Below are 20,659 nucleotides of genomic sequence, written 5' to 3' on the forward strand. Positions count from 1 at the left end.
TTCGATATTTCCGCTGTTGTCTACCTAGCTAGCCTCCCTCTCTCGTATACTTCGTGCACTGTAAAGTAATAACCATGAATCCCAACCCCAACCAACTTTTACCATCCTTTCCTTTTCCCGCCCGCCAGTTTGGGTATCTATACTCGCGAGATCCCAGCCCAATAAACGCCATCGCGATAAAACCCCACATCGTGCTTTGTATAGCAGGCCTCAAACGAGGCCGACAGAAACATGGCCGAAGCAACGCAGCAACAGAAAAAAGTGAAGCAAAAATGCCCACGGGCCTAGAACATACGCAGAAGGCTAAGGTCAAGATTGAACAACAAGATCGAGCCCTACGTCGACTCGTTGACAGGCGGAGCTGGGATCTCCGCTTTGGGAGCCTTCTCTTCCGCCCCGCTACCAGCATCTGGAGGAGCGGAAGGCGCTGCGTCTTGAACAGGGCGCGTCACCGGTGTTCCGTTCCGCACAGCAGGCGATCCAGGCACCGGTGTGATCGGTTCGACACTTGGGCGCTGCGCTTGCACGTTGGCGATGGCAGGAACGGCAGGAGGTGCTGTCGGAGCAGGAGCAGGGGTCGCACTCGGTTGAGGCGTCGCAGTCATCGGCGGTACAAACCTTTGCGGCTGGCTAGACTCGGCCACAGGAGCAGGGTGATTCGGCGCTGTGTTTGCGGCTGCATCGGCTGCAGCTATCGCGGCTGTGGTTGTGGGAGCAGAAGGTATGCTTGCAAGTGCTTCAACGGGCGTCTTGAATTCAATTGGCTGCGTGCTCTCATCTGGCTTGATGGGCGGACGAGCACCCCCGCGAAGCTGTTCGAGCATTGGTATAGTCTTGATTGAGTCAAGGAGCGCAGCTTCTGCTTGAGTCAAGCTGGATTCCAACTCAGGTGTCACGAAGGCGCGGATAGCGTTGTCGGCTTTCTTGTCCTCCCCAGGCTCGATCCTGGTGTGCAAGTAGACTGTCCTGAAAGCTTCCAACTGGCGAATCAGATCCGGGTTCGTAGATGCTGGATAGCGCCCAGATGGGTGCGGGGCACTTGATTCAGGACGCTGGGGAGCCTGATTGCCTGGCGCCTGTCCGGATGTCGGCGTGGGTGTTGGCGTCGGTGTAGTTTTCGGTGGTTGTCCGGCCGGTGGGTAGGGTGTGTACGGTGACGCTCCATTTGGCATACCATACGGACTCTGGCCGGCCGTCGCGAAAGGTGACGTATAGGTCGGAGCAGATGTGTAAGGCGAGCCAGAACTGGGAGGCGCGCTCGTGGGGAAGAGGACCCCATATTGGCCGCTCGGTGCTCCGGGATTGGCAGAAGGTGCGTGGGCGCTCGGAGGATAGGGCTGCGGCGGATGTGAGTTCGATGGATTTCCGCCCGCGGCCCCTCCAGCCCATGGTGATGCATAAGGTGACGGAGCTGGGGCGGCTGGAGGAGCAGCAGCAGCATTGCGAGCCATACTAGGCGGTAAGCGGGGCTGTGCCGCTTCAACCGGCGGAGGTCGAGGTGGGCCATTTGGCGGCATACCTTGCGGTGGCATGCCGGGATAATAGCCCGGCTGTCCGTACGGAGAGTATCCGGTCGGCGGCGGGTAGTACGTTGGCCTCTGCGCGTTGACCTGCGGTGGGCTGACTTGTCTCTTCCTACGTTCCTTCTCGATAGAAACATTGGAATTGATGCGCCACATGTATCCCTTGCCCTCCTTGTCACCTTTGACAAACGCATCGTGCTGACCAAGATTGTGACGCACACTGGATTGCCAACCGCTTGTTGTAGTTTTGAATTTGTACCAAGGGTAGTTTTTCTCGATGTAGTTATAGATCTGTTGGAGGTTCATCTGGCCACTGGGTGCTGAGGAGATTGCTTCGTGAATCAAAACCACATAATTCGAAGTAGGCCTTTGAAGCTGCTCTTCGGTGTAATCCTCGATGCGCATCTCAGGCGAAGGTGTGCGAGTGGGTTTGGCAGGTTTGTTGGTTTTCTTCTCTCCGCCCAACATAACCGTTCCGTCGCCCTTCTCGGTCGATTCGCGAATCTCGTCATCCTCTCCAGCGTTCGATTCTTTGCGGCGCGCGACTTTGGGCTTAACTATCGGCTGAGGAAGATCGGCAGGGTCAATACCCGCCGCTCTAGCTTTCTCGATCTCCTTCCCTTGCTTGATGAGCTGGGATCTTTGCCGTTTCGACATGACGCCGTCTTTGGGAGGCCGTCCAGGTCCTTTTCTCTTGCCCACGTATTGCCCGATGAGACTGTGAGGCAGACCATATTGAGCACACATTTCAGGTGTGATGAGACCGTCAGGATCAAGATCCTCGATATTGACCCCTGGTTGTGGCCTGCGTATGATGACTGGGCTTTCTGACTTGGGCTTCTCAGTTGCTTCGATCGTGTCCTTGAGCGAAACGTCATCTTTGGGCTCCTCTTTTGGAGTCGCTGGAGTTTGTTCTTTCGCGGGAGCCTTTGCAGGTGCCTTGGTAGGAGCTTTTGTGGGCGCCTTGTTGGCCTTTGCCTTCTCCTTCTCTTTTGGTTTCTCTTTCTCCACCTCCTTTTCTTTGGGTGGCTCCTTGTGCACATGCTTCTCCTTGATCTTGATCTTGTGCTTCTTGAAAGGAGGTTCTTCAGGACTTGGTTCCCTGATGGCCTTGCGTTTGTGTCCCTTGGAATGCTTTTCGGGGCGATGTTTCTTCTTCTTGAGTTTGATCTTGAGATTGGGCTTCGGCTGGGGTACCGGACTATACGCTTCATCATCAAGATCGTCCATATCTTCATCGATAAGCAGGTCGTCGTCCGACTCAAACTCGCTGCCGACCGGGTAGTGGTAGACGTGGCGAGGATTGACACTCTGATCCTCGCTGCCAGAATCGTCCACGTCCTCGCTCTCTCCGCGGCCGTTCTCGAAACTGAAGCTCATGGGCCGTGACTGCGAACCAGACTCTTGGCGGTTGCGTTGTTCTTCTGTGAGAGCGATGTCGGGCAGGAAGAAAGTCATTTCGACCATGCCAATGATGATGGTATCGCCGTGGCTCAACTCTACGTTGGCACCCTTGGCCAGAAACCTGTCTTCGTGATACAAGCCGTTGGAGCCCATGACGGCGAGGCAGAAGTTGCCAGAGTCGAAGTCGTAGTAGATTTTAGCATGCTGACGACTGATGCCCTTGGGACCCTTCAACCCAGTACGATCGGTGATATGTTGCGGGTGTATGGGTACTAGCGGGCAATCGTTGGGGTCTTCGGGTACCTGCTGGTCAATTTGATAGGGTACTTCGGGCAGCGCTTGCATGAGCATCTCCTGGGGCGCATGGTCGACGTTGTGATTCGACTCGGCGGCTTGGGCGTGCGAGCCTGAGCTGTGCGACTGCGAGGCGACGCTCTGGCAGCGCTGCTGATAGTCCACGGGCATCATTTCGATGGGCGCAGTGACGATGCCTCCGGCCTCGCTGATGACGCTGCGCGCGCTTTTGAGCTTCCGCTTCCGGCCGCCGTTGAGCAGGGCCTGGGCGCGCTGCTTCTCGCCCTTGGCCTTGAGCTGCTCGACCTTGGCCAGGCGGCGCATGTCCTTGTGGGCGAGCTGCACATTGCGGCCAAGGATGATCTGGTACGTGTGCATGTAGTAGGAGCCGTCGTCGAAGCGCAGGCGCGCAAAGGCGCTGAGGCGCTGCTCGGCGGGCGCGACGCTCGCATAGCCGTTGTTGAAGGGCAGGTCGGCGTCCATCATGGGGTATTCGGGGCCCATGGGCAGCGGGCCCATGGACATGTCGGCGGTGAGGGAGATGGGGGCATCGAGGCTGGGGAACGGCGCGTCCGAGGCGGCCATGGCCTGGCCGTTCAGGTCGGCGGAAGCGACGGGCAGCGCATCGGCGGCCTTGTCGAGCAGCGGAGGGGGCATCGAGGCAGGCGCGCTGGGTGGCGCATCGGGCGCGCTTGCGACGGCGACGTCCATGCTGGCGGTGGAGGTGGAAGGTGCGATCGGGGCGGGCTCGGCGGCGACATTGTGAGCAGCGAGCGCATCGGCGGGGGGCGCGTCGCCGGGGTTCACAAGCATGCTGCCGGCGACATGGCTGGAGGGGCCTGCGAGGTCGACGGAGGAGAGGTCCACGGAGCGGTTGGGGACGAAGGCTTGGGGTTCTGCGCGCCGCCGTTAGCATCTGCCGCCCGAGGCCCACCGCCAGCACCACCGCTCCTGCGCGCGTGGCAGCCCACCTACCGAGAAGAGTGCGTGCGTGAAACAGCTCGGAATGCGGCCGCTCGGGAAACGGGGGGTCCTCGCTTTGCGGCGGTGAGAGAGGCGAGGAGCTGTTGTCTGGCGTCGCCAGCGGCTTCTCCGTCGACGTTAGCTCGAAAGAGGCTGCCGTTCGTACGCCTATCGGTCGACGCTGCCCCATCCCGGCACGTGCGCCAGCCGCTCGCATTGCAGCGTGCCACGACGCAGCCGTCTCTGCCATTGCCATATCGACCATCTGGGGTTTCGCGACAGGACATCGCCAGGAGCTCCCATCCGAGTCTTCGAGTCTTCGGCGCATTTCCCCTCCGGCCAAGCGCGGGACGCAGACTCGTTGAGGGGTAGCCTTTCGGTCCGGCGGTAGACTTTCACCCTCGAGTGACATCCAGTCACTCACTCAGTCACGCATCGCGGACTCGGGCCACCATGGGCCCCAAGAAAAAGACCAAGAGCGAGACGCCATCGCCGCCTACGCTCACGCCCAGCTGGCCAGCGTTCGCACCGCTCATTCCCGAGTCTGATCTTTCACTGCACGAAGCCTTTCCCGGCCAGATCGTGACGCTGCCAAACTTCTTCACAGCCACCTTGTCCAAGACCTATGTGTCGTTCCTCTCTTCGCTCCCACTTGCGACCACGCCCGGCAAGCCAAAGCGAGGAGACGCGGTGCGCGTAAATGATCGCTTCCAAGTTGACGATCCAGCATTTGCAGAGCGCCTATGGAGCGGCACTTCCCTGAGAAACCTCGTCCTCGGAACCGCTGAGAACGATGGCCTCGGCATGGATGACGCGCAGCGGAGGAACCTCTGGGGTGGCGACGTAGTGGGTCTGAACCCCAACATTCGCATCTATCGGTACTCCAAGGGGCAGTTCTTTGACCAGCATTACGATGACTCCAACAACGTTACCTTGCCTGGAAGCCCGCCGGTGCCTGCGCGAACGACCTGGACTTTGCTGCTCTATCTCACGTCGCCTGCCACAGGGTGCATCGGGGGCGAGACCGTCTTCTACCCTGAACCGGAAACAGGGAAGAAGAGGAGCAAAGAGCCACCGCCCGAACCTTTTGTCGTGGAGCTTGAGGTCGGCCTGGCGCTTTTGCATCGTCATGGTGCCCACTGTATGTTGCATGAAGGTCGTGAGGTGACCCAGGGAGAAAAATGGGTCATCCGAAGTGACCTATGCGTCAAACGTTGATACCGGGTGAGACAGAAGTCGTCTATATTTCGTCCTCTATTATCAACTGTTCCCGACCTTAGCGCCGTCCTCATGTCAGGTTTTAGATGCCAGGGGATTGCTCACGTACAAGGTGTCCTTCGACATGCTCAATGGCAGACTTTGGCGGTATGATCCTCCAGAGTTATTCGCCTGAGTAGATTCATGAGCCAGCCCGGCATGCTGAGATGCCAGCATGCTGGGCAATATCTGCGTTCCTTCGGGCAAGTGTGGCACGGTCGTGACATGGCGATGCCGCATTTCAGCTTCCCTAGTCAAATAACGTCCCTAGCATGGATGAGAGGAATTGTAGGTCGGGAAGGCGGTAGTGTGAAAGACTATAGCTATGCTATCGAGTACAACAAGGCGATACACCCAGCGATAAGTCCAGGGCCTTCGCTCCATGCGATTAATAGGCTTTCTGTGCAGAACATCGCAGCTGCTGTAGAGCGTCTCGGTAAACTAGGTCCAAGATTGTTGTTGTTTGAGTGAGTGCAACCAGATATCATGATTGCGACTACGGACGCGGTGTACGGTCCTCGAAATCCTTTTAAGGATGTCAAAATCCAGCAGGCTTGCCGGTCAGTGGCCCTTGATTAAGGCTGGCAAAGCCCACTGACAGAGAAAGAAAATCCGACCACGGCATCATATCTCTCTTATTGAAATTCTCACCAAGCATTTTCGCTAGACAAACCGTCCAAGCCCGGAGCGACATCACCGAGGCTTCCCACGCCTACTTTCTCTCCCACGGCCACGAGCAAGCCTCAGATTTCGTCAAAGTCCAATACCAGCACACGCTCGACCAAGGCGTCACCCGCAAAGACATCGCGCCTTCGAGCTCGGCGACGTCATCGCTATCAGCAACACCAGCACCGCCGCTTTCTGGGTACTTTTCCACACTCGGTCTTGTTATCGATTTTCAATGAACCCCTCCGCATCCACGGCATCAGGACCTCGGTCTGCATGGTCATGCAAGACCACCTCCTAGACGGCAGGTCCCCCCCTCAAGCGCGGCGGCATCCTCATGATGCCCGGGCCCGTGCAGCACACCTCCGTCTCCGCATACGGGGACGGTGTGCTCTCCTTCTAGTACAAGCGCTTCGTAATCAGCAAATCCCAGGCTCGTCGGCGTGCTGATCCTGTGGCGTTTCGGGCGTTTGGAGGCGGTGCGACGTTGTATTCTGGCCGTCACTTTGCTACTACGGAGGTGCTGGCATTTGTGGCGCTGACGATTATGAGGTTTGATTTTGAGCCGGTGGGAGGTAGGTGGGTGTGTCCGGCGACTGAGAAGGCGGGGATGGGGACAGTGGCATCGCTGGATGGGGATGTTGAGGTTGGGGTGAGGCCTGCGGCGGGTTTGCTGGGGAGGAAGAAGTGGGATGTTGTCCTGTCGGGACCTCATAAAGGGTTGGAACTGTCGACGGAGGACATGCAGTAAGGACTTACGCTATTGCGTTTGAATTAATATCGAGAGTGGCCCAGTGGATACCTTGAATCCACTCAAGATGCACTTAACGAGCAAGTTTCCGCGCAAGTATAGAATGCGTTCCTCAAAAACAAGCTCTTGATCGTGTTTTTGATTGAACTGCTCGTAAGCAACACGGCGTCGTCTAAAGTAGCTCCAGGCACCATTTGACGACCCTGAACACAGCCCAGCAACCCTTCAGATGCTCACGGTCGCGCTCGGAAGGCTTTCTGCAATGCCTACGTCGAGGCCTGGATAGAGGCCCTACACCCTGACGGCATCTTCACCGCGCAAATCAAGTTACTGGAGCTTTGGTAGGATTCTGAGTTCGATCTCGTTGTGTTCACCCGTGCGGACAATGACCGCCTGGACAGAGTCATGGCCGCATTGCTGAAGCGCATGCTGACCCTTTCCGTATGGTAACCCTCTGAAGTTCCTCGACCTCGCCAAAACCCCCGATAGCATATTAACGCTGGACGAGATACGACAAACCGGACCTGCATACGATTTGCATTTTGTTACGGCTAGTGGCGACAAGGGCAAGAGCCTTGACCAGCAACTAGCGCAGTTAGTCGCAAAGACTGAAGAGGAAAAGGCTTACATGAAAGAGTACGAGCTCCTGAATGCGTGGATGGGACATGAAGCTCGCCTGGAAGCTTTCGAGAATGGCGCGGGCAGCTAGGGCCGAGGACCAGGATATGGATGTCACTAACGTTGATCCGGACCTTGTTGGGCTGATTGACGCAAGATGCGTTGGAGTTGGTAACGATAGCGGTGATGCAGATGCTGACGTTGACGTCGATGAATTCAAGGATGTTCACTTCCCTGGGGACGATGAGGAAGAATACATTGAGACCGAAGACCCCATCCCTATGGATGTGGCTCGAGTGCAATGGGACAAAGCACCTGTAGCTCATCTCCTCAACGTTAATCCCACCACCAACATCGGTGTTACCATCCAGAAGAGCCAGCTGCCGTCCTTGAGCCGTACGCCGTGGATAGACAAGACTGAAGCCATCAACCTGCTGTGCACAAAGGTGGACAGCATCACAGACATCATGGAGAGGCTTTTTCTGTCGATGTAGACAGTGGTGGTAGGCATAGGGTGGTTGTTTTTCGCCTGGCTCGGCTGTTAGAGCATTGAGCATCCTGAGGCAACACGCACGGGGTAAGGGCTTTGATATATCCTGCACTGTGGTGAATAGACACTCTCGGCATCCAGTGTATTCAATTTTGGAGCTCTCATCATGTTGCCTTATAGTATTGTTGCTTTGCATATAGCGAGCATACGGAGGGTCTCTATTAGTGGATTGTGAGGCACACTAGAGTGTTCTGTCTTCTCCAGGCTACCTACGGCGTGTCACTTCACTTGTGTTATTGCTGGCTAACATAACAAGCAACAATATCGACAGAGCTAAACCAGTTGAGGGACAACGGGGTCTCCTATCTTCACTGAGGCTCTCCTTATAGTTGTGCCAGCGCTCCACCAAGATTTTTTGCATGAAGGGCCTTTAGTGAGCTTATCAAACGGAGGGAACCTATTGCGCTGCATCCAAACGGCGGCTGGTAATCTTAGACGACACTTAGGATCCTCATTTGCGCATCATTAATTTATGCCCGCGCGACGGTCTATTGGTCTGACAATAAGTTGTCTGGGTGAGCCGAGGGCATGAACTCGAGTCACAGAGTGTTCCTAGGTATCCGTTATGTGTCACAGCTACAATTGAGTTCGCAGCTAATGGTGTGAGTTGGAGCCGACAGATCACCTATCCCATTCAATCACCTTCTACCCTTCATCTGGCCATTCCTAGCGGTCAGGTTGGAGGTGGGAGACATGAGTGCCTTCTTATTTTGTTCCTTTTTTCATTGCATTTCCATGTCACGCCGTTTCCAATTTGTCACAGCAGATGCAAGAGTCAGTGTAAGTAATCACGGCCAGCTCACTGCTACAGATATGGACGGTGTGGCAGATGGTTGTCAGCGTGCTCAGGTAACGTTACAAGTTACGCGGGGCAATCTAAGGGTTTGACACGAACAGGCTAAGACGTACAGTCTGCTTGTCATGTCCTACTTCGCCACAAACCTGACCCAGAATACAGCAACATTCAGCTTGTGCGTGCCGCGTCCTGAATATACTGCAGTCTACCAACTCGTGACTGCGCCTATCTCTTTGGAACAGCCAATGCGCATGCAGTGACATGCACGAACCCGACACGGTCAATACGACCCTGCATGTTTCGAGTCTCGGCACCCTAGAAGAAGCCATCAGCCTTCCCGAATGAAGGAAGCTAAAGAGGAAAGAAAAAGAAAAAAGGATTGGACGGTGAGTTGATCGCGTGGGAAGCTACCATTACCGCAGCGCATTATGGCCAACGCAAAGGGCAATTACCACCACTAGCGCTGGTCGCATTCCAGACGACTTCCTAACTTGTACCCCGGTCAGGACTTCCTTCACCACAAACCATCCTCCAGCAACGGACACCGCAACCGCGCGCACACAGCGGCACAGCAGCACCTGAAACAAGCCCAGCATCCCGTTGACTGATCGTCGGTTCTTTTCTGGTTCCGCAGTTGCCCTTCCCGCCTCGCGTGATAGGAGAATTATCCCCAGACGACGTTGCTGCGCCTGTCAGATGTCTATCTCCAAGGCTGGCAGTGTCGGGTGCTTAGCGTTTCATAGTGCTCGTGCGCCCACGCGAAATATCCGGGGCTTTGTTCGGGGGGCCGAAATATTGCTGGATCCGGCGTAGCGCGGGTATGAACGTGGTATCGTTCATCCCCCTCGACCAACTCCGAGTTTGAGGCTGTGCGGGGGTTTGAGATACGAACCTTCAACGCGCAGCACTCAGCATGTCAGGAAATCTCACGAGGCTAGCTTAGGCCAGGAAGACGTCGAAGAAACGTCTCACGCGAAGCAAAGCGCCGCATGCGCACCGCCTCCAAGATCAAGATGCGCTAAGTATGGTAGAAAAAGGACGTCGGACTTGAGCAAACATTTTGTATGACCGAACCTGGAGGCCGTACTCCCACACTCGTTAGCGCACGCCCACGGATCGGCATGGTAAGCCAGCGCCCTGGGTCCGACGCCGCGTTGGGTAACGGGCCGTTTCCTGAAGCACTCTTTGCAGCAGTTCGGCCCTAGGCACGGCCTACTTTTAGCCTTAGGAGGGGGATGCGGAGTTGCAGCTGCGCGCGCGCGGCGCGGGCATGCTGTGTATAGATAAGGGCGAAACTTGCTCGTGCAGAGATGCAAGGCTGCGATTTCTTTTATTTGATAGTGGGTAAACGAGCAGTCTAATTCCAAAGGTTTTAACGCAATGGCGATGAGAGGACTAACGACGATGCTCGGCCTGGCCTATGGCCTTCTCAGCCTTGCTGGTGCGGCAGATGTATCTGTTCGCACCTACAATGCGCCGGGACATACAGATGCGGATACCCACCTTGCTATCAGACGGGGACTCGCTGAGGCAAGGCATCAGAGGAGAGAGGATCTCAAGGGAAATGTCACCTTCGACAGAAGCTGGGACGGAGCCGTCTTGCTGAAGTAGTACGTCCAAACCCCTCCACCACTCCGAACAATCATCTGACCCAAACGCAGCGGTGCATCTCAATCTGTCGAGACCGGCAACGGCAACGCCTCCGCCTCGGTCTCCGCTGGTGTAGAAATCACCTGCACAACCTGCTACGTGAAAGGCATCGCAAGCGCTGGCCTCCACATCGCTGACAATTTCGACGCTGGCAAAGCCCTCAACAAGACCGTTGCTTCCGTCTTCACCACCGTTGACAACTTCACGCAAGAGGTAGAAGACTACTTCGAGGACTACTTCAAGGGCGTCGCGAGGAACCTTGACGACGGCGTCGACTGGCACGACTTCGCCTTCCCGCCGCTCAACTACAGCTTCGACATGGATATCAAGCCCATCGACGACGTGACCCTGAACTTCATGTTCGACGACTTGGAGCTGTACCTCGAGCTCAACACCGTCCTGGGCGCCGGCGCGACATACGAGCTCAACCTCTTCACGTCCAACACACCTATCGGCATCGGCGTAGGAAAGGACCTCACGCTCGGCGTAGTCTTCAAGGTCGACCTGCTGCTCTCCGTGCAGGGCGAGATCGACATCAGCAGCGGACTGCACATCAAGCTGGACAACGGTGTCGGCATCGACATCGCGCTGTTCAGCGACGCAGTATCCAATGTCGTCTTCAACGGCGGGCAGTTCGAGTTCCTCCCCGTCACCATCGAAAAAGCAGGCGTTGTCCTCTCAGCCATCCTGCGCATCGGCATCCACTCGGGCATCGAAGTTGCTGCCCCAGGAACCCCCGACGTCACCATCTTCAACACCACTTTCGGGACCCCGGCAGTCAAGGGCGGCATCGAAGTCGGCGTCTACGCCAACCTCGCAGAGTTCACGACCAACGTGACCGTCGCGCCGGACGACGCAGACTGTGAGATCCACGTCCTGCAGGAGTATCAAATTGCCCTCGGCGCGGTCGCGGGCGCGAGCATCGTCTTCGACACGGACACCTGGGGTCCTGTCGCGGCGACCAGCATTCCCATCTGGACGACCGCGCTGGCTGAAGTCTGCGCTCACAAGCCCACCCGCCCGGCCACTATCACGGCATCTCCCACGGCCACCTCCAAGCCCGCTCAGAAGCGCGCTGACGAGAACGCGTCCGAGACCGTCACAACAAAAACCAAAATCACACACACCGGCGTCCAGTGCCAGACCAGCGTCATAGGGAACTGCCCCAACAGCCTCCAACAGACCACGCAAACCGTCGAAACCCGCACTTTAACCACAGTGGTGCCCTCGGGCGCAGACGTCACCTGGCCGCCGACGCCCGGGGTCGCGGACAAAGTGACCAAGACGCAGGACTTTGGCGACAAGGCGCTGGCGTTCAGCAGCACGAGCGGGAGCCCCGTGTCGTACACGGCCCCACCGTCCCCTACCGCGTCTGCGACGGATGGCAAGGGCGACGACGGCGCGTCCAAAGCGAGCGCGATCGTGAACGGGAAGACGGGCGGTGTGTCCAACAAAGTCATCATCGGGGCCTCGGTTGGTGGCGGGCTGCTCGTCATCGCTGCCATCGTCGGCGCCGTCATCTTCCTGCGTCGCAGACGCGCCTACAAGGCCGTCCCTGCGCCCGACTTTGCGCCGCCTACCTTCGTCGCGGAGCCGTATGCGCGGGTGGGGAGTCGTGCTGGGGAAACTAGGCGCGGCGATGGGTTTGAGCCGTATCGGTGGGAGAACAAAGGGAAGGGGAGGGTGAGCGTGGATGTCACCGAGATGAGGCGGTGATGCGGTGGAGTTGGGATGGATGAGAGAGGGAGGGCAAGGCAAGGTTGGGATGGGATGGACGGATAGATCTGGTTTGCGTTGTGATACCCTTGCTATGAACGGAGTTAGTTTCATTTCACACATGGAGTTGGGCTGCATATCAGCGTGAAAACTGAAAACATTACCTTCTATTTTCAAATATAGCACCTTTTCGACCTCCTACGTCACTCAATCCCTTCCATCACTGCCTCCACGCATCGGCTCGACATACTTGCAGACATAGTTCACGCTCTTGGTAGTACCGAAATGCTGTTCATAATACTATTTCTCGCAATTGTATCCAGGCTAGATAATCTTGCCACCAATGCGCATTCATTCCAAGGCGCGAACTCCTAAAATGCCAACGCTCTCTCCTCAATCCAGCGCATCGCGCATACCAAAGCAATGATTTTAGTTAGTATAATACAATTCATTCAAACCCCTCCAAAGAGGCCCATACCCTCACTCATCTCACTCAATCTAATCCAATTGCATCCCGCACATCACATACGCAACCTCAACGCCTAATCGGAATCGCCTGAGGCCCAGGTCTCTGGCCCCCAGGCCCGCCAGGCGGCCCCGCCATCTTACTACGGCTCTGGAACAGCATCTTGAAACCGTTCTTTAGCGCAACCATGTCGGGGTAGACGTTTTTCTGCATTTCAAAGGCATTGGGAATGACCTTGACGGGCCACTCGCCCTTCATGCCATCGCGGCCCGCCTGGAAGCAAAGCCAAAAGTAGCCTGGATGCTTGGGAATCGCGCAGAAAGCGTACATGGAGCGGGTAGTGTTGGCGTTGCAGTAGGTGGCGAGCCATTGTTCTGTGGGGAAGTCAGTATATACCCGACAAGGAGAGCGAAGGGTCTGCGTTTTGACATTCGTTGGCGAAAGCGGCGAAAGCGCTATGTCAGGCAAAGGTGATTGTTGTTCTCATAGCCTTGCGGCTCTGAAGTAGCAAATACAAAAATCATTTTGATCATCATGAGAGGTGTGCGGGGATGAAAATGGGGAATCGGGGCCTTACCTGTCTCTTCCTTGGTGCCCTTCTGGAAGCGCTCATCTCGCGTGAGCTCGGCGACCTTGCGGGCCATGGCTTGGACGTGGTTGACGATCAGCTCGTCGAGATCAGAGTAGACTTGCTTGCCCACACGCAGCTGCTTGCCGACCGAGTACTCGCTGGCCTTGTTCATCTCGAGCACATCGACGTGCTGGAACGAGTTCTCGCCGACCTTCCAGGTGACGGCAAGATGATCGAATCCCTTAGACGAGGGGCGAATAACGGCCTCACCAGGTTCCTTGCTGCCGAGGTATTCTTCGGCCTGGGCGGAGTTGAACGAGAAGAACAGAGGGTGATTGACGACACGATTGGGTCGGCCGGAAGCAACTTCCTTTTCTCGCTCCGCTGCTTTCTTGTCTGCTGCCTCCTGCTTCTCGTCCCAGTCGCCAGGTATGCGTTCAATCTGGGTGGGTGCCGCCCGGATAAGATCCTCGCGCAGAGTCAGTTGCGCAGTGAGAGCTTTCCGGTTGACAAAGACGATCTTAGCCCGCACGGTCTGGTGCGGCTGGAAGACATCACGAGGTGCCTGTCGGCCACTGCCAACGCCTTCAGGGAATTCGGGTTCGCCAACACCTCCCTCCACACCGCACTCGAGCCTGACCTCGATGTGGTCTGGAAAAGTGCGCTTGATCTGGACAGGGATGACCATGCCTTCTTTCAGAGACTCTTTGGTCTCGCCAGTCAGCATGGTGAAGATCTCATCAGACGTCATGAGCGCAAAAGTCTGCCGGATCTCCTCGTAGGGGTCTGCAATTTCAGCGCGAATCGTCTCCAAGGTAGCACGTTTGCGAATGCCAATGTTCTTTTCGATGTCCCTTGCGTAACCCTCGAGATCAAGGTCGTGAATCTCATCAAACTTCTCTTCGCGTACCATCCTTCGGATAACTGCGCTAGGGCCGGCTTCGTCAATTTCCGCCTTGATATCTTCCTCATCAAGGTTCATGGCATCGGCTACCATCTTGCGAGCAAGATCGTAGTCTTCAGGATGCACTCGGGTACTGTCAAGGTAGTCGGCTGCATCTTCACTCGAGTCGTACGTAAGCCACAGGAAACTGGCACAGTTAACGAACACAACCTCGTCCATGGCTTTGTGAATCTCGCGGCTGTCGCCCTGTTCCGAGACACCCATCAGCTCCCATCGCGAGAGTATCTCGTCGTTGTTGGATTGGATAGTCTTGATAAGTCGCTCTGCTTTACGTGGGCCCAAACCGCAAATGTATGGAAGTAACTTGGACATGTAGGGGTCGTCGTAGCCGTCCAGCAAATTGAAGCCGACTAGATTGACCATGTCGACCATGGCAGTCTCCAGGCGGTCGTATAACTTCTCTTGTGGGATGAGCGTCTGGTTCTGTACGAAAGGCAGTGATACGATATCTCGTCCAAGAGAGGCATATTCAGCCAAGGGATTCTGTAGGTAGCGAGCAAGTGCGATGCAGTAACGTGTGAGAGGGGGATATTTCGGGAATTCGTTGGCAGCTCGAGCACTGTTGTAGTAGAGGCGCGCAACTTCGTCGTTTACGTAGATGACTTCCAAAGGATCGATCCGTTCTGTCTGATCTTCGTCTTCGTACTGTGGTCCTTTCAGGTCGTTTCGATTGATGATCTCTTCCAGGTCGCCCTTGAGCTTTCGTGTTTCCACAGAGAAGCCACTGACACCGATGACATCTGGCTTACGTCGGTTGCACACTTCAACGAAGACCTCGATGTCTTTGCCGTCAGCAATCCCGCGTTCCCGGTTACCGAGCCGGAAGTCTCGGAGCTTGCCGTGTTCCAAGACTCTTCCGTCTTGTTCCACATACGCCCACATGATTGCATCGCCGCGCATGCCCTTGCCGTTGGAGATGCAGAGTGCGTTTGGTACCTGGCCTAAGGCGGCGCCGCGGGGTTTGAACGGAGCCTGGTCAAGCTTGTTGTAGTAGCTGTCGCGTGCCCGACTTGCCAACTCATCCTCACAACGAGATCGGAGTGTCTCCTTCACTCCGGCCGCAATAATAGGTTGCAGCTTGTCAAGAGCGATATCAAGCATCTCCTTACGGAAAACGTTCCATTGTTCAGAGACTTCGCTGACGTTGTCTGAGACAATGTGAGTCTGCAGCTTCCGCTTCAAGTTCTCCCAGCTACTCATCCGAATTTTGACGCTGATGAGACCTTCCTCCTCGGCTTTCAACATCTTTAAGAACAGGTCAGGTCGCCCGTTGAGGTCCTGGAATGTCTGCCTTCGGAGGTATTTGAATTCATAATATGGGTGATCCTCGGTGATTTTCCGCATGCCCTTGTCGGTTCGAACGCAGTCTATGCTCGCATCCATGTAGAAATTGCCCCTGACGTAGCGCCGTAACCGCGGGTTCATCTGCAGTTCCTGTGTATACAACAACTTTGCGGATCGTAGAATGCTGGCTCCTGTTTCGGGTGATTCCGCCAACTGATCCGCAAACGTTTCCGGACTGACTTGCTGATCTTCAATGAAATGGTTCTCTGTTCCGTCGGCCTTCTTCGCAAGTTGATTAGGGGTTATGCCGAGCGCATGCACAAAGCTGACCGTCTTTGTGCCACGCAGTTTGTCGAAGAAGTTGCGCGAGGTGTTCGCACGCTTCTGCGCACCATTGCTGGTCTCCTGGCGGACTTCGCCTATTTCGCTAGAGTACCGGAAATGTAGATAGTCTTGCAACTCCTGCACTTCCTCGATCGTAGAGGCTTTGTCGGCCAGATCTTCAATGACGTCGTCCTCGATGTCAGGGTACAAAGCCCTCAGATTTTCGTAGTGCTTTTTGAGCGCTTCTCGCTTCTCGAAAAAGGCGCGGAACTTGAGGTCGAGCTCGAAAATCTCCCAAAGCTCGTTCTGATTGAGCAAGCGTTCGGGACGCATGTCCCTAGGAGCTGGATCGTCTGGATCGTCGTCTTCGCCGCTGGGGGCGTGGATCAAGTAGTCTTTCCGGTGGTTGAAGATGAATGGAACCTCGTAGTTGTCTATGTTGAGGAAATGCAGCACCTTTTCCACAGCCTTGATGAACGGGGTCTTGAAATACGAGGCCTGATTCGAGAAATTCAAGGTCAGCCTCGAAGGATTCATGTCTGGTCTAGTAAGCACTTACCATGCCTTTTTTGGGAAACAAGAGTTCGGAAATCCATGCGGCCTCTTCGGCAAGCCGTTGCTTGACGGTGTCTGGGCTCAGGTCCTGGTCATCTGGGAACGGCTCGCGTGCCAGCTGCAGACGTTCGGGGATGTCTTTTTCGCGGATGGCTTGGTCCTTCTCAGTAAGCATCTTCTCCTGGAGTAGGCCTGGTTCGAAGACATCCTTGAGTTCAGTCTGACGACCTTCGCCTTCTTCCTCCAGGTCTGCGCGTTCCTGCTCTTCAATGGCCCAGTCGTACTCTGTGCCATCACCGAATGCTGCCCGGTAGTCTTCTTCAGCACCCTCGTCGAGGCCTGTGAATTGTAGAGTCCTGCTGATGTTGGCAACGCCCGGCTGTCCGACTTCGTGGTCGTCCTCCTCTATCTCGTCCTCGAATTGGTCCTCTTCAATGAAGTCGGCGAATTCGTTGACGTCGGTCCTCCGGGCGGCGTCCGGGTCTTCGGGCTCCTCGTCGTCCGAGAAAATGTCGTCGATACCGCGTGGTCGGCTGGCACGCTCCTTGTGGCCACGCTTCAGGCGCTTGAACTTGCTCTGCGACTGTTAGCACCACGGCTAGGCAGCCGCCATACGAACATACCTGTGCCTGTTCGCGCGGCTCCACCTCGATGCCGATGAGGTCCAGATCCTCTTCGTCCAGCGCCTCGTCTTCTTCCCTGTTCTTGCGCTTCTTGCGACGCCGGCGCTCCTTACGGCTGACCTCTTCCTCTTCGTCCTCGTCCTCGTCGGCGATGAAGCCAGCGCCCTCCTGTACAGCTGTCAGCACCGTCCAGTGGCGCAGACTCGGCGACGACCTACCTCGCGGATGCGCTCCTCGTCATCGTCGTCCTCTTCCTCGCTCGAATCATCGACGCCATTCTCGCCATTCGTCTTGGAGCGTCCCTCGGGAGCGTCCCCATCGAAGTCCTCGTCGTCCTCGCTGCCCAGCTCGGCTATGGTGTCGAAGTATTCAGCCATGGCGGGTGTTGTCGCGCGAACAAAGGAGAGAGCGGAGGCTGCCCGTGGCCTGACTCGAGACGCGTCGGGAGAAGGCGAGGGCGGCAATGGAGATGATGGCAGGCGCGCAGGCGGGGCGAGGGAGGCCTTTATAGGGGTGCGGTGCGCTGGGCCCAAGGTCGACGTGATGGCCTGCCTGCCCGTCGGTCGCGCAGTCGGCGCAAAAGTTCAAGCCGCAGCCGCTAGCGCCATGCGAGGCCTAGCGTCCTGTGGCTGGTGCCAGACCTCAGTGTTCCGCTCACCTGCACTCGCTTCGGGCATCCTTGCTCGCGTGGGGTTGGCAGGACATCATCACCTGCAGACGGAATTTCTTCATCTCACGGTGCCAATGCGGCCACCTGCACGCGGAGCACCGCATGCCAGGCTGCCGCTCGCAGAGACCGCGCAGCAGCGGGAGCAGCGAGCCCCGGCGAGAGGCGGGAGCAGCCGCGCAGCGTGCGCTAGAGACAAAGGTGAAGCAGCAGCGCCCTGGAGGCCATGCCAAACGTGAAACCCTCCTGAGAGGCGTGGAGCGCTGCCGTCTACATAACACCCAGCGTGATTCCTGCTGCGAGTCTGCGTCCGCCGTCGCGCACCTCTCCAGCCTGTCAGCCCCGTTGTCCGTGCTGCCGTGAGCCCTGCGCGTCTGCCGTTGCCGTGTTGCTTCCCCGCCAAACATCGAAGCGCCCCGCGACGCTCGACTTCACCGTCCACCGCCCTCCGTGCCCACCACCGACCCCGCGAGGCTTGCTGTCTTCACACCTACCTTGGCTGTCGCCCGCCGTCACGCAGTCATCCTCGCCTCTCGGACCTGCACCCGCAAGCGTCCCGAAAGCGTTAACCCAATAGACGCTGTGGCCCTCCTTTTACCCAGTTTCTGACCGTGATTGGCGAGACATTGTGGTGCATTCGGGCGCCAAATTTGAAACAGAGCAGAGAGCTGCCCGAGAGCTCGACTCCGTCGCCAGAACACTGCCGGTCGCTCCTCCCCATAGCAGTGCCCATCGAACCCTCCCTACCTGCCTGCAACGCTCTTTCCGCATTCCAGACCGCCCACCATGGCCGACTCCGCCTTCAAGACGAAGACGATGAAGAGGAAGAACGTGAAAGGCCTCGCGCTCAGTGCTCCCCCACCGAAGCCCGCGCCTTCGGCCGGCGACGCCCAGGCGCCCGGCGGCCTCGGCCAGGACGATAATCGCGCAGACACACTCGAGATTGGCGTCGAGTTCCGACTGGACCTGAAAGCAGAGGATCTGATCGTTCTGCGCGAGCTCGGAGCCGGCAATGGCGGAACCGTGAGCAAGGTACAACATGCTGCTACCAAAGTAGTCATGGCACGGAAGGTGAGGTGCTGGCGATCCAGCCGTCGTCGATGGGTGACTGACAGCCTGCTAGATCATACACGTCGAAGCAAAGAACGAGGTGCGGAAACGGATCGTCCGCGAGCTGCGCATCATGCACGACTGCAACTCCGAATACATTGTGGCTTTCTACGGTGCTTTCCAGAACGAGAGTGGAGATGTCATCATGTGCATGGAATACATGGACGTGGGGTACGGCAAGTTGCCAAAACTGCAGCAACGCTGGCTAACCTCATAATGTAGATCCCTCGATTGGGTTTCGAAAACGTTCGGTCCCGTACGCGTTGACGTACTGGGCAAAATCTCAGAAGCCGTGCTGGGCGGTCTCGCATACCTCTACTCCGCCCACAAGATCATGCACCGCGATTTGAAGCCATCCAACATCCTCGTAAACTCAAAAGGACAAATCAAACTGTGCGATTTCGGCGTTTCCAGCGAATTGGAGGGTTCGATAGCAGAGACTTTCGTCGGAACGGGAACATATATGGCGCCAGAGCGGATACAGGGATCACCATACACCGTCAAGTCCGATGTGTGGAGTGTCGGCCTCACGTTGATGGAGCTGGCAATTGGGAAATTCCCCTTTGGCGGCAGCGACGACGATGGCGATGGGCCCGGCGGCCCGCAAGGTATCCTCGACCTCCTGCAGCAGATCGTCCTAGAGCCCGCGCCGAAACTCCCCAAGAGCGATGCATTCCCCGCGATCCTAGAAGACATGATAGCGAAGTGCTTGATGAAAGACCCGGCCGAGCGACCCACGCCCAAAGAGCTCTACGTACGTCCCTGCCCCTACCCAAAGCCCTTATCCACAGGCTAACTGTTTGAACCAGGAACACGACGCCTTCTTGCAAGCTGCCAAGCGCACCCCCGTCGACCTCGAAGCCTGGGCCGTCAGCATGATCGAGCACAACAAGCGCAAATCGCACCTTGCGCCGTCGGCCCCCTCCTCCACCGTCCGCGAGCGCCTCCAAGGTCCCGGCTCAGCGCCGCACGCCCGCTCCGACTCCAACGGCTCGACCTCCGCGGCGCCCCCGCGCCCACAGCACCCCTCCCGCACGAGCAGCTCGTCATCCGCACAGAACATAATGGCGCTGCCGATCCGGCCTGCGCCGCCGCCAGGTGATAGGCCGGGGAGTCAGCACCTGAGGGGCCCGCCAAACGGGGGACCTGGACTGCCGGCAGGGCCGAAGAGGTGGAACAGCGAGAACCAGATTTAGATATAAGCGGTGCGAGGGTTGCACTGGGTTGGGATGGATGGGATGGGATGTGTGGTTTGGCGATTTAGATACGATACCTTTCTTCCGTTGGATATGTGTGTGGGGGCTAGCAATGGCCGTGCGAACAATGAAGCGATTTTGGATTTGGATGGGATGTGGGGGCTCAGTGTTGCATTCTAGGCGCTTGAGGACAGTCGATAGGAAGCAATGAAGATATTTGACTTGCATTGTCGCTGATGGCTTTGTGCTGGTTGTGTCTGTGTTCAGAAGACGGGTGCACGCTCGAGGCCTTTGGTGATTGGATCGTAGGTTGAGGTTAGCCAGGTTCTTGTATAACTGCCCTGGGAATCATCAAAGCTTTCAGCCTCCGTCAAGATCCTCAAGTTCGGCCGAGACAAAATTTCATCACCAATAAGATGCTAATCATAAACCAGATAAGCCGACTACGTGCAGAGGCCAACGCGACCGGGATAACTCCGTCGTATGTCAACCCCATGCCCACATGCTTACCAGAGGACAATAGCCCGACACCAAGCTGAAGAAGGAGGAGAAGAAGAAGAAGAAGAAGAAGAAGAAGAAGAAGAAGAAGAAGAAGAAGAAGAAGAAGAAGAAGAAGAAGAAGAAGAAGAAGAAGAAGAAGAAGAAGGACGGCGACGACAAGCGCAGTACTTTCGATAAGTAAAGGTACGTTACATCCTCTTCTATACCTGG

General features: G+C 56.7%; 6 protein-coding genes across 6 annotated transcripts; 3 read left to right on the plus strand and 3 right to left on the minus strand.

The window, feature by feature from the left end:
- Positions 1-335: 335 nt before the first annotated feature.
- Positions 336-4,313, minus strand: CC84DRAFT_1192084 (uncharacterized protein; the record flags this gene model as incomplete). Its single annotated transcript, XM_018181225.1, has 3 exons — positions 4,197-4,313; positions 1,454-4,117; positions 336-1,420 (listed from the first exon to the last, which is right to left on the minus strand). Exons 2-3 carry the CDS (start codon positions 4,032-4,034, stop codon positions 336-338), a joined length of 3,666 nt encoding a protein of 1,221 aa, XP_018041952.1. The 5' UTR covers positions 4,035-4,117; positions 4,197-4,313.
- CC84DRAFT_40759 (uncharacterized protein) lies at positions 4,299-5,665 on the plus strand. The gene has a single exon (XM_018186077.1). It carries the CDS (start codon positions 4,638-4,640, stop codon positions 5,400-5,402), a length of 765 nt encoding a protein of 254 aa, XP_018041953.1. The 5' UTR covers positions 4,299-4,637; the 3' UTR covers positions 5,403-5,665.
- Positions 5,666-7,409: 1,744 nt separating this feature from the next.
- Positions 7,410-8,138, minus strand: CC84DRAFT_1224819 (uncharacterized protein; the record flags this gene model as incomplete). Its single annotated transcript, XM_018183549.1, has 2 exons — positions 7,410-7,444; positions 7,487-8,138. Coding segments are annotated over 2 exons (687 nt in total), but the record flags the coding sequence as incomplete, so codon positions are not given.
- A 2,064-nt stretch (positions 8,139-10,202) lies between these two features.
- CC84DRAFT_1182523 (uncharacterized protein) lies at positions 10,203-12,450 on the plus strand (the record flags this gene model as incomplete). The annotated part of the gene is made up of 3 exons (XM_018180638.1): positions 10,203-10,432; positions 10,484-12,115; positions 12,372-12,450. The coding sequence occupies 3 exons, from the start codon at positions 10,203-10,205 to the stop codon at positions 12,448-12,450; spliced, it is 1,941 nt and encodes a 646-aa protein (XP_018041955.1).
- Positions 12,451-12,723: 273 nt separating this feature from the next.
- On the minus strand, positions 12,724-17,352 carry CC84DRAFT_1077014 (transcription elongation factor spt6; the record flags this gene model as incomplete). The annotated part of the gene is made up of 5 exons (XM_018173736.1): positions 12,724-13,028; positions 13,232-16,295; positions 16,357-16,935; positions 16,976-17,151; positions 17,190-17,352. The coding sequence occupies 5 exons, from the start codon at positions 17,350-17,352 to the stop codon at positions 12,724-12,726; spliced, it is 4,287 nt and encodes a 1,428-aa protein (XP_018041956.1).
- Positions 17,353-17,939: 587 nt separating this feature from the next.
- CC84DRAFT_1133497 (MAP kinase) lies at positions 17,940-20,154 on the plus strand. Its single transcript, XM_018175977.1, has 4 exons — positions 17,940-18,713; positions 18,766-18,923; positions 18,975-19,506; positions 19,562-20,154. Exons 1-4 carry the CDS (start codon positions 18,429-18,431, stop codon positions 19,946-19,948), a joined length of 1,362 nt encoding a protein of 453 aa, XP_018041957.1. The 5' UTR covers positions 17,940-18,428; the 3' UTR covers positions 19,949-20,154.
- Positions 20,155-20,659: the final 505 nt, after the last annotated feature.

Source organism: Paraphaeosphaeria sporulosa (assembly GCF_001642045.1).
Source record: "Paraphaeosphaeria sporulosa strain AP3s5-JAC2a unplaced genomic scaffold CC84scaffold_1, whole genome shotgun sequence".
In the NCBI taxonomy this organism is placed as follows: domain Eukaryota; kingdom Fungi; phylum Ascomycota; class Dothideomycetes; order Pleosporales; family Didymosphaeriaceae; genus Paraphaeosphaeria; species Paraphaeosphaeria sporulosa.

Bases quoted from the DNA above. Each gene is read 5' to 3' on its own strand.
- CC84DRAFT_40759 (XM_018186077.1), top strand. From the start codon at position 4,638: ATGGGCCCCAAGAAAAAGACCAAGAGCGAGACGCCATCGCCGCCTACG.
- CC84DRAFT_1133497 (XM_018175977.1), top strand. From the start codon at position 18,429: ATGGCCGACTCCGCCTTCAAGACGAAGACGATGAAGAGGAAGAACGTG. The intron at 18,924-18,974 runs GTACGGCAAGTT...CTCATAATGTAG, and splicing joins ATGGAATACATGGACGTGGG to ATCCCTCGATTGGGTTTCGA. The intron at 19,507-19,561 runs GTACGTCCCTGC...TGTTTGAACCAG, and splicing joins CCACGCCCAAAGAGCTCTAC to GAACACGACGCCTTCTTGCA.